This window comes from Euwallacea fornicatus, chromosome 23 (genome assembly GCF_040115645.1).
Source record: "Euwallacea fornicatus isolate EFF26 chromosome 23, ASM4011564v1, whole genome shotgun sequence".
Taxonomy (NCBI): Eukaryota; Metazoa; Arthropoda; class Insecta; order Coleoptera; family Curculionidae; genus Euwallacea; species Euwallacea fornicatus.
Genome location: NC_089563.1, coordinates 52,187 through 64,657, shown reverse-complemented (window position 1 = coordinate 64,657; position 12,471 = coordinate 52,187). Strand labels below are relative to the sequence as shown.

Here is a 12,471-nt window from a genome sequence, read left to right as displayed (position 1 = left end):
AAAGGGCTATTTTTCGTTTCACCAGTGACGTGCGTACGGACACCTCTCAGCACATTTTTAAAGAAAAACATGGTGCGCCACTGCTTTTTATCAAAATAAAAATTATTTTTAGAAGTTTAATTTCATTTAGAAGAAAAATGCTCACTTGACTCTTTTTCGTCCGACGTATCGTTTGCCAGTAAAAAATTGAATACCGTCTATATGCACGATATTCTCTAAATGGTTTTAATAATATTAAGTTTGTTTTAAATATTATTAATTTGCTATAACATTATAGAAATTGTTCAAATTGGTGGCCATTTTGTTCAATACATAATTGAGCTCGCCTGTTCATTGATACTCTGATACGTTGAAATATTCCAGGTGTGTTTTAAGTTTAACACCCTGTATCTTCTTAATGAAGCATTATTGGAATATGGTTTATATAAGGTGTCATATTATTTTTCAATGTACTATTACCCACTGAAATATAATGAAACACTTGTGGGACACCCTGTATAGAAGAACCATAGTTTTTTAATAGTTGAAAATATCAACACACATTGAAATTTCAAAGCAATTTGGAAAGATCTTCTCTCTGATGGTTCCTTGCGTCTAGTTTAACAAATTTATCCTAATAAATGTTACCCATTGTTAAACTGAGAATTTTCATGTTTAAACCATGTTAATGACCTATAAAATCACCATTAACGCGAGTAGTAAAACAAATTTATGATAAGTTTATCAACGACATGAATTTTGGGCATATTCGATGGAATTCAACATTACGGTTTCAGACCTTAAGCAAGTGCCATAATACTAAAAATACAGGCACATTTTACGCATAGTGTTTGTCTGTCTCTTGTCTTCGAAACTATATTTAGGATCTTTCGAATGCCTGTTTGTCTAAAAATATACTCAAAGGTAATTTTAATTCGGGCGATTCCCTCAAAATCGTTAACAAACCTTATTAATCAATCTCAGTCGATTATCTTCCATCATGACACAACTCCTCTGCGTCAATGCGCTTTCCAGATATCAAAAATATTTTAAAGGATTTAAAAAGGAAAATATATCATCAAAAGCAGTTTTTTGAAGAATGACTTTCGCAGTGCTAAAGCTATACTGAAAATATGCGGAATTTTGCTGCCACGCCAGCAGGATCAGCAGACCAGTCTGGTTTTCCCAAACGCGTCGTGAGGTCCTGAACGGGCCCCTAATAAAATTTCAAATATCCTGCGTTCGTGGCAGCGATGCCAAATTTCACCCGTAAAATTCACGCTATTCTACTATGAATAAATTAACGAGAAACGTTAAAATTCATTGAATCATTTCGGGGAAACATCCCATAATATCCGTTCATATGCCATTGCAATTGTAATTGATGGTGTTTGCATACGTAGGTACAAAAAACAACATATCATCGCACAACGACCCGAATGCACCCATTAAAATGTGGGTTTCATATACAAATCCAATATCACTATGTCTAGTAACAATGTGTTACATTAAATTATTAGTATCATCAGCTAGCAACCGGCCCACCTTAGTAGTAGTAGATATTCTATTAGCCGACTCGGTTGCAAAAACGATTTAGGAAATCCCAAAGAGATTATTAGCAAATTTCCCCATAGCAAGGTTATCTTTAAGTAGCTTAGATCTGCGCTGTCTGTTGAAAGATGACTATGATCAGGTACCTCCGTTTTTGCAATTTCTCTAGTTCACCGTTGTGTAGCTAATCATGAGGAAAATATTGTTTTTGCAAGAAAATATTGCAGCTTATGTTCAGTTAGAGTTAATTGAAATGTCCATATTTCAATGAGTGGTTAATGATCTTTTTTCATGTCGTTATTAGAAAATATATTCATCTACCTGCGTCATACTTGTCTTATCTATCAATACTTCCAAGTGATGTTTACATGTGTGACAATATTTCCAAATTCGTACAAAAATTTGATTATTAAATAGGTATTATTTAATCGTTTTCTAATTATTTAATAACAGTACAATTATTTTATAGATTTTTGGACAGACGTAAAAACATTATTTAACAATCTGACGAAGTCTTAAATGAGATGATTGTTCGAATACTGTAATATGCTAAATTTGAGGAAATCTGTGATTTAGAGAGATCAAGAATATGGTAAAAGAAGCCTTGCACTAACTTTCATAGCGTTCAATAAAAGTCGGGAAGTGCTGAAAGGAAAGGCAGAGAATAAATTATGAAAGGAACTGTAATAAACTAATAAAAATTAAGTAGATGTGGTGTAAACTAGTTCGCCTCGTCATTCAAATTTTTGTCTCTTAAAGAGAACTTGTCAAATATTTTTGTCTCCTAATCAGTAACAAGTTTCTGGTAATATTTGAAAAATGCTTTATCGTGTCATTTATGGAAATTTAAGCAATTATTGTGCAGATATTTTTGTTGAATGGTCAGTGTGCAAGGAAATTTTTTTCTAATCTCTTTAAATGTCTCCAGATCATTACAATACCAACATCAAAAGGCGTCATTGAAGCGATATTTTTTTTAATCCGCAGAACCTTTCATTTTAGTAGGAATTTAATAATGCATTTCGAGGAGGTTCGTAATCCCTATTGTCATTAATAAAGACGTTTAAAAAGAATGCGATTATGTTGTCGTTCAAGCCTGGGGATTAAGTGATTCAACGTCAAACTTTTTGTTGTTTTCATCTGGTTTTTACAAGCTATTGCAAACGAAAACATAATCTATTATCCCGCATAGTCCCAGCAAATTCGTTTGTTATGGCGCCAACAATCTGTTGCCCAAAAAATCAACAGGCTTTTTAAACGTTAATTTAGTTCCGGATTAAATCAAAGTAGATCAAAAATAGCCAGAATCGCCGTCTCGTGAATCCAGACCGATGAATCAAGCGATTCCATTTTAGGCCAGGCATCCAAAAATTAAAAAGTTTAATTTGTTCTAATTTTAAACATCCTTCGCCACGTTGCCAAATGACCAATTTTTACATTCCTCAATACAAAGTGGGTTTGGTGCAAATTGGTTAAATATTTATGAGCTGGTTACCAAACCACAACAGAAACAATCGACGGACAGGAAATCCCAACAACATATCGGAAATTTTTTGAGAAGTCGAAGAATTAGTAATGATCACGTTCGTTTTGAATAAACATGATATCACCTTTTTATCCGCCTTTCTCAATCGTTCTCTCTTATACGTGGTGATACAACGAGTAAATGTGGAGGTGATGGTTGTTAGAGTTCAACCTAGTCCAGGATAGCGGACAAGAACGGAATCACAATGTATAGTCACATTGTCGGTTAGAATACGAGGTCAAGATTCTCTGATATGCAGATGATGCGGTCATCTTGACTGAGGCGGAAGATTTACATGAATCTGGAATTCTTGAAAAAACACAACATTTTTCATGTTTTTTAACTGTTAAAAAGAAAATACCATGAAACATTTCTCGAAAAACTCTTTACGTTTTAAATAAACTCATTGATCCTTTGACAGGATTTTTACATTAAACTGGAACCTCCTATAGTGATTTTACAGTAATTAATTCAGAGAAAATAGTTACCAATGTATTTGTATATTTCCAGAAGTTTCTATATGAAGATATGATCTATCATTTTTTTTTCCATACACTGCATTAATTGGCGCTTACTTTTGCAAATAAATCGTCATAATGAAACAATCGAGGCCGTCATCACTATAGCAAAAATACCTAAAAGCGTGACGGAACTTAACTTGAAAATCCATTTTAATCCAACGAAGCGAAAGGATTAGATATTTGGTACTATTTTCCGCCATATGACAACGGCCTGACTGGAAAAAAATTACTGTTGTGAGTGCTTTCTTGTGATTAGCCCCTCGACCGACTATTGACATTAAACCAGAATGCTCTTCACAAACCGCACTAGTTAACGCTTGTTTTCTCAAAAAAACTCGTTGTGAAACAACTGACAGACCAAAAAGATTATAGTCATCGCAACTGGTTTGTGATTGTTCAAGGTCATATTTCTTCTGGACACGGCAATATACTTTAGATTTGTTCTTTATTGTTAAACTTATTGTTCTATTTTGCACTTTCTACTGAGGAACGTTCTATATCGCAAATTTGATCGAACTAAATATGTTTTCCATCATAATGTGTTCAAATTCAGTGCAGCAACGTGATGAACTCGTTGCTGTTCGTTTTGAGGTGCAGTAGCTAGTTCAGGACATGTCAATATTCACAAGAAGGTACCCAAATGTCGCCGTATTATTTATTTTGATGGAACAGTTATTTAATCTAAATTTGAACTGCAAAAATGCATTGCACTAACTAGTGAAATTTAGTGTACCCATAAAAAGCGAATATCACTAGTTGATGAACTTATCAATCTCTACAAATTTAACATGAGAATGTATTATGAATATGAAGATGTCATTCTCGATAGGGTCAAGAAATCAACCGCCCCCTATCCTTTTATTCTGTAATCTTTCGTCTAATTTTTATCTGTTTTCATTAGGCGGAAGGATGTAAATATCTGCTTTGTATAAATCGATAAAATAAAAGCTTTAAATGCGAGTGGGTGGTAATTCAGTCGATTAAATATTCGCAATTGTGAAGTGAAACATGACGTACAACCAGTTAATCAATGCTAATTTTTTCACTAAACAAAGGTATGTATGTGCCGGGATTTGCGATGGGAGATCAACATTTATTCTCGGAAAAATGTGTGATTTTTTGATTAACTGCCGTCGTTTTATGTTTTGTCGAAAAGTGAAATCATCATTGTTTCTCTACTGGTGTGATGATAAATAACACGTCGCTCCTAGATTTGGTATAATGAAATAATTAAAATATTGAATTTAATAATATGACGTGGTTTAATTGTTGTTGACGTATCGTGAAATTCCAGTTGTAATTTGTGTTAATTTTCCATAATATAATTTAGTTCGTTAAGTGACGGTTTTAGAAGATCTTCAAATTTCACTAATATGTGTATTATTTCGTATATAAATTGATATTATAATTGTGTAGGGAAAATTTTCCTATGGCAACTCAGAAATCCCTCCGAGATCATCAGATTTAACCACCTTTAATTTCGTGTTGCATTGAAATCGCGGTTTTAAATAACATAACATTCTAATTACAAGGCGAAATAACAGAATAGACAGCCATTTAACCACGGTTAAAGTTTAATGCTCGCTTCCAACGAACATGACTGCATTTTTAATTTAATGCGTCTTTCACCACCGCACTTCATTCATAACCCATCATAGTGTAAAGAATCCGGGAAAAATCATGATAAACAAATTTTTTGTTTTTGCGGCGATGGCTTCTACCGAATTTGGATCGTCGGAAATATTATGGGGTGGCCCCAAATGAGCTCCATTGCTCTACCCGAATGGAATTTAGGAAATCCCAACAACACGAAATTCAATGTGTTAACGTCCGCGTTGCCAAATTGTTTAATGGTCGGATGTATCGAAGCAAATTTAATGAGGTCTTCGGCGGACGACGATGAGTATATAAAATTTAAGCCCCTATTAAATTGATGCTAAGTGGGAATACGAGATGTATTACCTAAAAATATTTCAGATATTAATCGGTTTTATTGCTGAGATTTTATTATCAATAAAAGTGTTTTATTTCTGATTTTATAATCATCCGGTCTCCAAATTCAATTTATATATTTTATTGAAATAACCCTATCATGTGGATAAATACTTTTTCAGATTTTATGCAAAGATAGTCAAAATCACCGTACATTGGGAATATGTTAGATTCCTTGCGAGCGATTCTATAGAGTCATCCTCCTCAAATGATTTGGATTCTTCATCTAATTGATCATGAATGGGTTTCATCTCAATGAAAGTTCAATAACAATTGTTACACAATTTTGATTAAATTGAATTGCTAGGAATCCTTTAATTTTGAGAACAAAGTGTGACGGCACCATTATCGACGACGAATTTGATTGACTACTGATAGAGTCGTTACAAATCGATGCTTTTTTGGTTGATTGATGCTGTTTTAACCAATTCATTGAAAAAAAAATTATTGAAATTTGGGTTTGAAACCTTAATTGTATATAATCTCTGGGTATCATCTTTATAGATACGAAGGAAGTCTGTGTGTACCACCCCATAATTATGAGACAAAAGTTAATAATAGGGATGGAAAAACCTCTTTGATCTGGTCATAATAGTCAAGATTGCTTTATGGTATTCACCTCTTTCACAACATTCCTTTATTTGGAACGTGTATGCTTCGTTTGATATTTACAAAGACCTAAAAATCATAAATCAAAATACCTTTACATCTGAAAATAACCGCATATTCAGGATCTCGTGATTACGTAGGTGTTTGCGCTCGTCTCCTCGTCTATTTTGAGCTCCGTAAACGTTTTCCATATCCTCGAAACAGATGCTCTGTTTACACGGGTTTATTTTCCGTTAAATTCCCGTTCACGCAATCCATTTTTCCAAAATGCTCTAATTGCATAGGAATGGTTTTTCCAGGCTCCCTTTGATGTATGAACATTGCGTAAGTACGTGTGAAGTGGATACTAAAGCGAAATCATATAATATTTTGTTAAGTCACACGATATTTACATGAAGTAAACATGCCAATATATCAAAATCATCTGCGTTATCAGTTTTATAGGCGGAAATTCCTCTTACCTAAACAAATTGCGGATTTTCCTTTTGCACGCATCTTATCAATTGGGTTTCTAATGATGAGATGAAGATAATTTTTTTCTCTTTTCACTTAAAGTGCATAGCAAATATTTGTAGATATTTTTCCAAAACTGACGGCTCATGAAATTCTTGCAATAATAAAGCCATTATCCGTAATGGCTTCGGTGCCAATGTTAAAAAAATTATTAAAGCAGAAATATGTGTCAACTACTGATGAACTATCATGTATATATAGATTTAACGAATTAACACTCTCTTAATGACTGGAATTCAGATAAACATCCTCACCTAATGTTTCCCTGTTCTGACTCGATGAATTTTAGGGTCAATGTCCAATATTTTTTAGCTCACCCAAACAGGGAATCCTTACGATTTTGATTATGTTGGAATATTTCATAAACATATTTACACTCAGTACGTTATTATATATTTATTATTCTATTCTATTTCAGGTCAAACATGCGTACATGTAGCAGCCACATCTGGTCACCTAGATGTCCTGAAACATCTCGTTTTCTGTGGTGCCGATATCAATGCTCGTGAGGGACTTGCAGGATGCACTGCCCTTCACTATGCAGTAGAAAACGGAGATGAAAAAATGGTCAAGTTTCTCCTAACCGAATGTAATCTCCTAAATCCTCATATTACGAGCTACAGACAACACAACGCGTGGCAAATGTCCTCTATAGTATCTGGCACCATTAGACAGTCTTTGCGTAATCTAGGCGTTGAATCACCTTATTCCAGTGAAGACGAGAATGAGGAGGATAGTGACGATGAAGAGGTAGGTGATGCAAGATGACGCAATCTATCATAATTCACTGGTCAGTGTGAAAAAAACTGAATATCAGAATTTCTCACAATTAAAATTCTAAAATTAGTGCGTTGTAGTCATTACCTTAAGTCAAATATCTTTGCGGAATATAGAGTAAGTTTTCTAATACACCCTCTCCTTTTTCAGATGTTCGAGAATAGACAAATTCATAGATTTTCTCCGAATCTAGTGAACGCCAGTGCCTGAAATCTGCACCAAGAACATCTTGCCATCATGCAAGCAAGAATTGCATATTAACCACGAGCGCATCAGGTACACATGGAAGGAAAAAATGAATAAAAAATATAATACCAAAAAACTGGTGACCTATGATTCACTGTTCAAGGGCCTTAGAACTCGAACTTTAGCCCATTTAATTTGATTACGAATCTCTTTTGCTCTGCAACCATTGTTAATGACAATAGCTAAGGGGTAAATGAGAACGTATCAAAATCTTAATTTGAGTGAACTGAGGCAAAAATAGTGCTACTCATTTTGTAAATAGTATAATATCCCGCAGCTAAATTGAATAACGGCATTAGTATCTTTAATAGGGACTTCTTTATAGCTGATAATTAGTTTTCCAGTTTTAAGACTTGAATATAAAGAGAATGTGAAAATGTGTTTAGAAAATGTCCACCCTAACTTATTTTTACCATTTCCCTACGGATGATAGAAGTCTGCAAATAGTGATAATTTTTCATGTAAATACGTATTTATAAAAACTAAGACTTATTTCATTTGTAGTGGGGATATATTTATCCTTCGTGAATTTACTCACGTTCTGTATCGTAAAATCAAATAAATAAGAATGTCGTACAAGGTGTTTGATTTTTTTACTTTAAATCATCACAATATTAGCTTTTTGAGAGTAATTGCAAATGAATAGAGATGTCTTTCGGCTGATATTGTGGTGTTTAAAGAATTGCTGGTGAAAGATGAAGACTAAAAAGCAAACACTGTGTTCTTTGTTGTAAACTCCAATGATATGTGTAGGAAGATACGCTATATTTATTGTTATAATTTAGGTCTGATCGTAAAAATTTTGTACATATAATATTATTTGAAGATACTTATTTCGTATTAAAAATTGTACATTACAAACACATTAAAGAACATGGAATTTTATTTTAATATATCTTTCCTTATTTCGTCTTTAGTCAGACATGTATCAGAGTAAAAAAATATACATAATACCTAGAGACCAAAAATTTTACATGCTTTGCAAAAGTTTTCCTGATGCCTATATTGTCTGTGGAGAGCAATAGGCTTCATCATGAAAAGGAAGGTTCCTCTGGAGGTATTTTGTCACATGCTTAGGGGGCAAATTTGTGGGCGCTATAAAAAATGCCTGTAAATACCACCTTGATCAAAAAGTTCCCGGAATAACCACCGTGCTGTCCTCCCAGCGTTCCGATTTGAGTTCTGTTTTTTTGTTAAATTGGTACATCTGTTCTTAATATTCCCTCTAAATCTTAGCGTCATAGCTTGAAATTTGCAAAAGTTACGTAGCGAAGAATACATCTATCTCTGTGTGTGTTGGCGATTTTTACAATTTTAGAAATGGATTTAAATTTTGCAACAACAAACTTGTATTAAATTTTGCGTAAAAAACGGTTTTAATGGTGCGCGAATGTTGGAAATGTTGGAAAAGTGTTTCGGCAACGATTCTCTAAAGAAAACGGTCGTTTACTAGTGGCACGAGCGATTCAAAAGTGGTCGTAAGTCAATCGAAGATGATAAACGCAGTGGCAGACCATCGACATCGAAAACCGACGAAAACATTGATAAAGTTAAAGAAATGTTGGTCAATAACCGCAAATTAACCATCAGAGAGATAGCGGAGGACTTTAGCATTGCCTATGGATTCGTTTAAGACATTTTGGTTAATGATTTGGGTTTCCGTCGTGTAGCAGCAAAGTTGGTGCCAAAAGACCTCAATTTCATGCAAAAAAGAGACCGTATTGACGATGCAAAAGACATGATTTGCGAGGCTGAATCCGATCCCACATTCATCAAAAGGATCATTACTGGAGACGAGACGTGGGTTTATGAGTAGGACACGCAATCCAGACATCAGGCAAGTGAATGGCGTTCACCAAATGAGCCGAGACCAAAAAAACCACGTCGTTTTCACTCAAAAAAGAAGGCAACGCTCACGGTTTTCAAGGATTACAACGGTGTAGTGCATCATGAATTTTTGCCAGAAGGCCAGACAGTACACAAAGAGTATTATTTGGGCGTTATGAGACGTTTGAGTGAAGCAATTCGCCGAAAGAGACCAGAATTGTGGGCAGAAAACTCGTAGATTTTGCACCATGATAACGCACCGTCGCACAGTGCCATCATTATTCGTAATTTTTTGACGAAAAATGTAACAAATATCATTCAACAGCTACCGAATTCACCTGATTTGGCTCCCTGTAACTTCTTTCTGTTCAATGGAGTTAAAAAAACCATTACCGAATTAAAAAAAGGTTTCGAGGATTGGATCAAGCGCTGGCATAAGTGTGTTGCAGTCGATGGGGATTACTTTGAAGTGGACAATATGGATTTAGATGAATTAACTAAAATTTTTAATTTTCTGAATAAATTCCGGGAATTTTTTGATCAAGGTGGTATTACACGAATAATGCAATAAGGTGAAGCATGTGTAAATGGCAGTTGGGTATAAAATGAGGCAAAAAATTGACTGTGCCAAACCATACAAATGTATCCTTGGTGATACAGGGCATTATGCGGGGCTATGTATTCATGCATAGATCGGTCCATAATTCATTCGGACGATATACAAAATATATAGAAAAGGAATTAAAATAGCAAGTAGTTTTTCTACTAATCTCAACATTATATACATTGCTGACATTGTTGACTTGATTTCAATATCTACTGAAAATTAATTATGGGTCGTCCGTACTAGCGGGTCTGCGAACGAATACTAATTCCGTGCTTATTTTCCAAGTAATTTTTAGGTTATATATTCATTTTTTCAACTCCGTCAATTATTTTCGTCTTTGCAACGGTCTACCAATAAAGAAATGTTGAGGCATTTTGTCTTCAATTGCATGAAAAGCGCTCTTCGAAAACCCCATACAATAACATACTCCACTGCAACCCAAATAGTCGCTATAGAACCTAGGAAATTATTATTTCCTCCCAAATATTCAAAACCTCGGCAAGTCTGGCTGGAAAATTTGGATACAATAGATGAAAGAAAGTTGGGAATTCTAGAACTACACCCAGACATATTTGCTGCAGTTCCACGGATAGACATAATCCATCAAAATATAAAATGGCAACAGCAATATCGATATGTAAGTTATGCACATACCAAATCAAGATTTGAAGTTCGAGGCGGTGGAAGAAAGCCATGGCCGCAAAAAGGGTTGGGAAAGGCAAGACATGGTTCCATAAGATCACCACTTTTTAAAGGAGGTGGTATTGCCCATGGACCGAAATCTCCAACACCACATTTTTACATGTTGCCATTTTACACTAGAGTACATGGTTTAACTTCCGCCTTGTCAGTTAAATTGGCGCAAGATGATTTACATATAGTTGATAGTTTAGAAATTCCTTCAGAAGAAGGTGATTATGTGCAGGAGTTGGTGAAGAGCAGGCTGTGGGGACCATCTGTACTTTTTGTGGATAGGTAAGAAATTTTTACTTTTGGGATAAACTTCAATTATGAACTTAATCTATAGCACAGATATAATGCCCAGGAACATAACTGCAGCCACAGATGCGATTAAACACTTCAATCTAATGCCAGTGTATGGATTGAATGTATATTCAATGTTAAAGCATGATACTTTAGTCCTTACCAGGTCAGCAGTAGATGTTATTGAAGAGAAGATCCTGACTAATTTACATAAAAATGACACCAAGACAATATTAGCAAAGTTTAAAATAAATCAGTCATAATTTAATTAAAATATAAGGGATGTGAACTAATAATAAAAACATATTTTATTTAAAATTAAAATTTATTTCAATTTAATACCAAAATGACTTTGGTGGAATCCTATCTTCTTTGATATTCATCTTTTCCATAATGTCCATCTCAAAAGTACACAGTTTAGGTTCAAATGTCACTTCTGCGACTTCACTGGCAATGGTGTCTTTAGGCTGCTCAATATAAGTAGCTTTAGTTTTATAGTCCTTTGTTTCTTGAGCAGTTGCCGGAATGGGAATTATTCTTCCTGTTCTAGCAGATACCCTAACTTTCTCCCCTTCTTCAGTATACCTTTGCAAATTAAATTGATGTTCATTAAATTTTTCAAAAACATTAAAACAAAAATACCTCCATTCGTATGCAGTTGCTTTCAAATCTGATGGATCCACTAAAGCAACCTCAGTTGTTACCAGCAGTGGTTGTTCCTCTTGAATATAAACGCCTTCAAAATCCCGTTTATCATCTTGCCCCAAATTTTTCAATTTGCAGTTTAAACCTTCTACTGTAACCCAATTCCTCTCTTGTATTACCGATTTGACTATTCCTTGTTTACCTTTATCTTTACCCACAAGTACTTCAACACGATCACCTCTAACAAGATTGACGTATTAGTCTTAATAATCAAAACAAAAAGTAATTTACCTGAAAAAACTCCACTCTTTAATTGGCTCAACTAAAACCAAGGGTTTATACACTCCAGGTTGATTCTGATTTTTAAATTCCAATGTCCAAGGCCTATGGAGACCAAAGTAAAACTTTTTCCTTTGAATTACTGCTTTAGGTTTGTATTGAGGGCCTATGGGGTTTCTCCAATACACTTGGTTCATAGCTCTCTGTATGTATCTCTCCGGTAGGTTTGAAAACTGTGTGGACCATTTTCCAAATCGAACCAATTGTACTGATGTTAGCCTCATTTTATTACTTGTAAGTATTAGTTGAAACTTGCCACTATAGCAGCAACTTCCTCTTACTTCCAAGTTTTTTTCGATTTCAAGCTAAGTATTAAGTTTGAGGTTAAGGAAAATCATCTGTTTTTGAAATCTGTT

At 34.5% G+C, this 12,471-nt stretch overlaps 3 protein-coding genes across 4 annotated transcripts in view; 2 read left to right on the top strand and 1 right to left on the bottom strand.

Moving 5' to 3' along the window:
• The window catches only part of cact (NF-kappa-B inhibitor cactus), a 28,075-nt gene extending 19,471 nt beyond the window's left edge, over nucleotides 1-8,604 (top strand). For both annotated transcript variants that reach the window (XM_066295617.1, XM_066295618.1), the window contains exons 5-6: nucleotides 7,109-7,440; nucleotides 7,618-8,604. In XM_066295617.1, coding sequence (XP_066151714.1) covers nucleotides 7,109-7,440; nucleotides 7,618-7,677 — 392 coding nt within the window. In that variant the 3' untranslated portion in view covers nucleotides 7,678-8,604. The remainder of the gene's footprint in view (nucleotides 1-7,108; nucleotides 7,441-7,617) is intronic.
• Nucleotides 8,605-10,383: 1,779 nt separating this feature from the next.
• On the top strand, nucleotides 10,384-11,455 carry mRpL4 (mitochondrial ribosomal protein L4). The gene is made up of 2 exons (XM_066295927.1): nucleotides 10,384-11,122; nucleotides 11,175-11,455. Exons 1-2 carry the CDS (start codon nucleotides 10,509-10,511, stop codon nucleotides 11,392-11,394), a joined length of 834 nt encoding a protein of 277 aa, XP_066152024.1. The 5' UTR covers nucleotides 10,384-10,508; the 3' UTR covers nucleotides 11,395-11,455.
• On the bottom strand, nucleotides 11,438-12,463 carry mRpL24 (mitochondrial ribosomal protein L24). Its single transcript, XM_066295929.1, has 3 exons — nucleotides 12,068-12,463; nucleotides 11,774-12,016; nucleotides 11,438-11,716 (listed from the first exon to the last, which is right to left on the bottom strand). The coding sequence occupies exons 1-3, from the start codon at nucleotides 12,337-12,339 to the stop codon at nucleotides 11,467-11,469; spliced, it is 765 nt and encodes a 254-aa protein (XP_066152026.1). The 5' UTR covers nucleotides 12,340-12,463; the 3' UTR covers nucleotides 11,438-11,466.
• Nucleotides 12,464-12,471: the final 8 nt, after the last annotated feature.

Bases quoted from the DNA above. Each gene is read 5' to 3' on its own strand.
- mRpL24 (XM_066295929.1), bottom strand. From the start codon at position 12,339: ATGAGGCTAACATCAGTACAATTGGTTCGATTTGGAAAATGGTCCACA. The intron at 12,017-12,067 runs GTAAATTACTTT...CAATCTTGTTAG, and splicing joins AAAGAGTGGAGTTTTTTCAG to AGGTGATCGTGTTGAAGTAC. The intron at 11,717-11,773 runs GTATTTTTGTTT...TAATTTGCAAAG, and splicing joins GCAACTGCATACGAATGGAG to GTATACTGAAGAAGGGGAGA.
- mRpL4 (XM_066295927.1), top strand. From the start codon at position 10,509: ATGTTGAGGCATTTTGTCTTCAATTGCATGAAAAGCGCTCTTCGAAAA. The intron at 11,123-11,174 runs GTAAGAAATTTT...CTTAATCTATAG, and splicing joins TCTGTACTTTTTGTGGATAG to CACAGATATAATGCCCAGGA.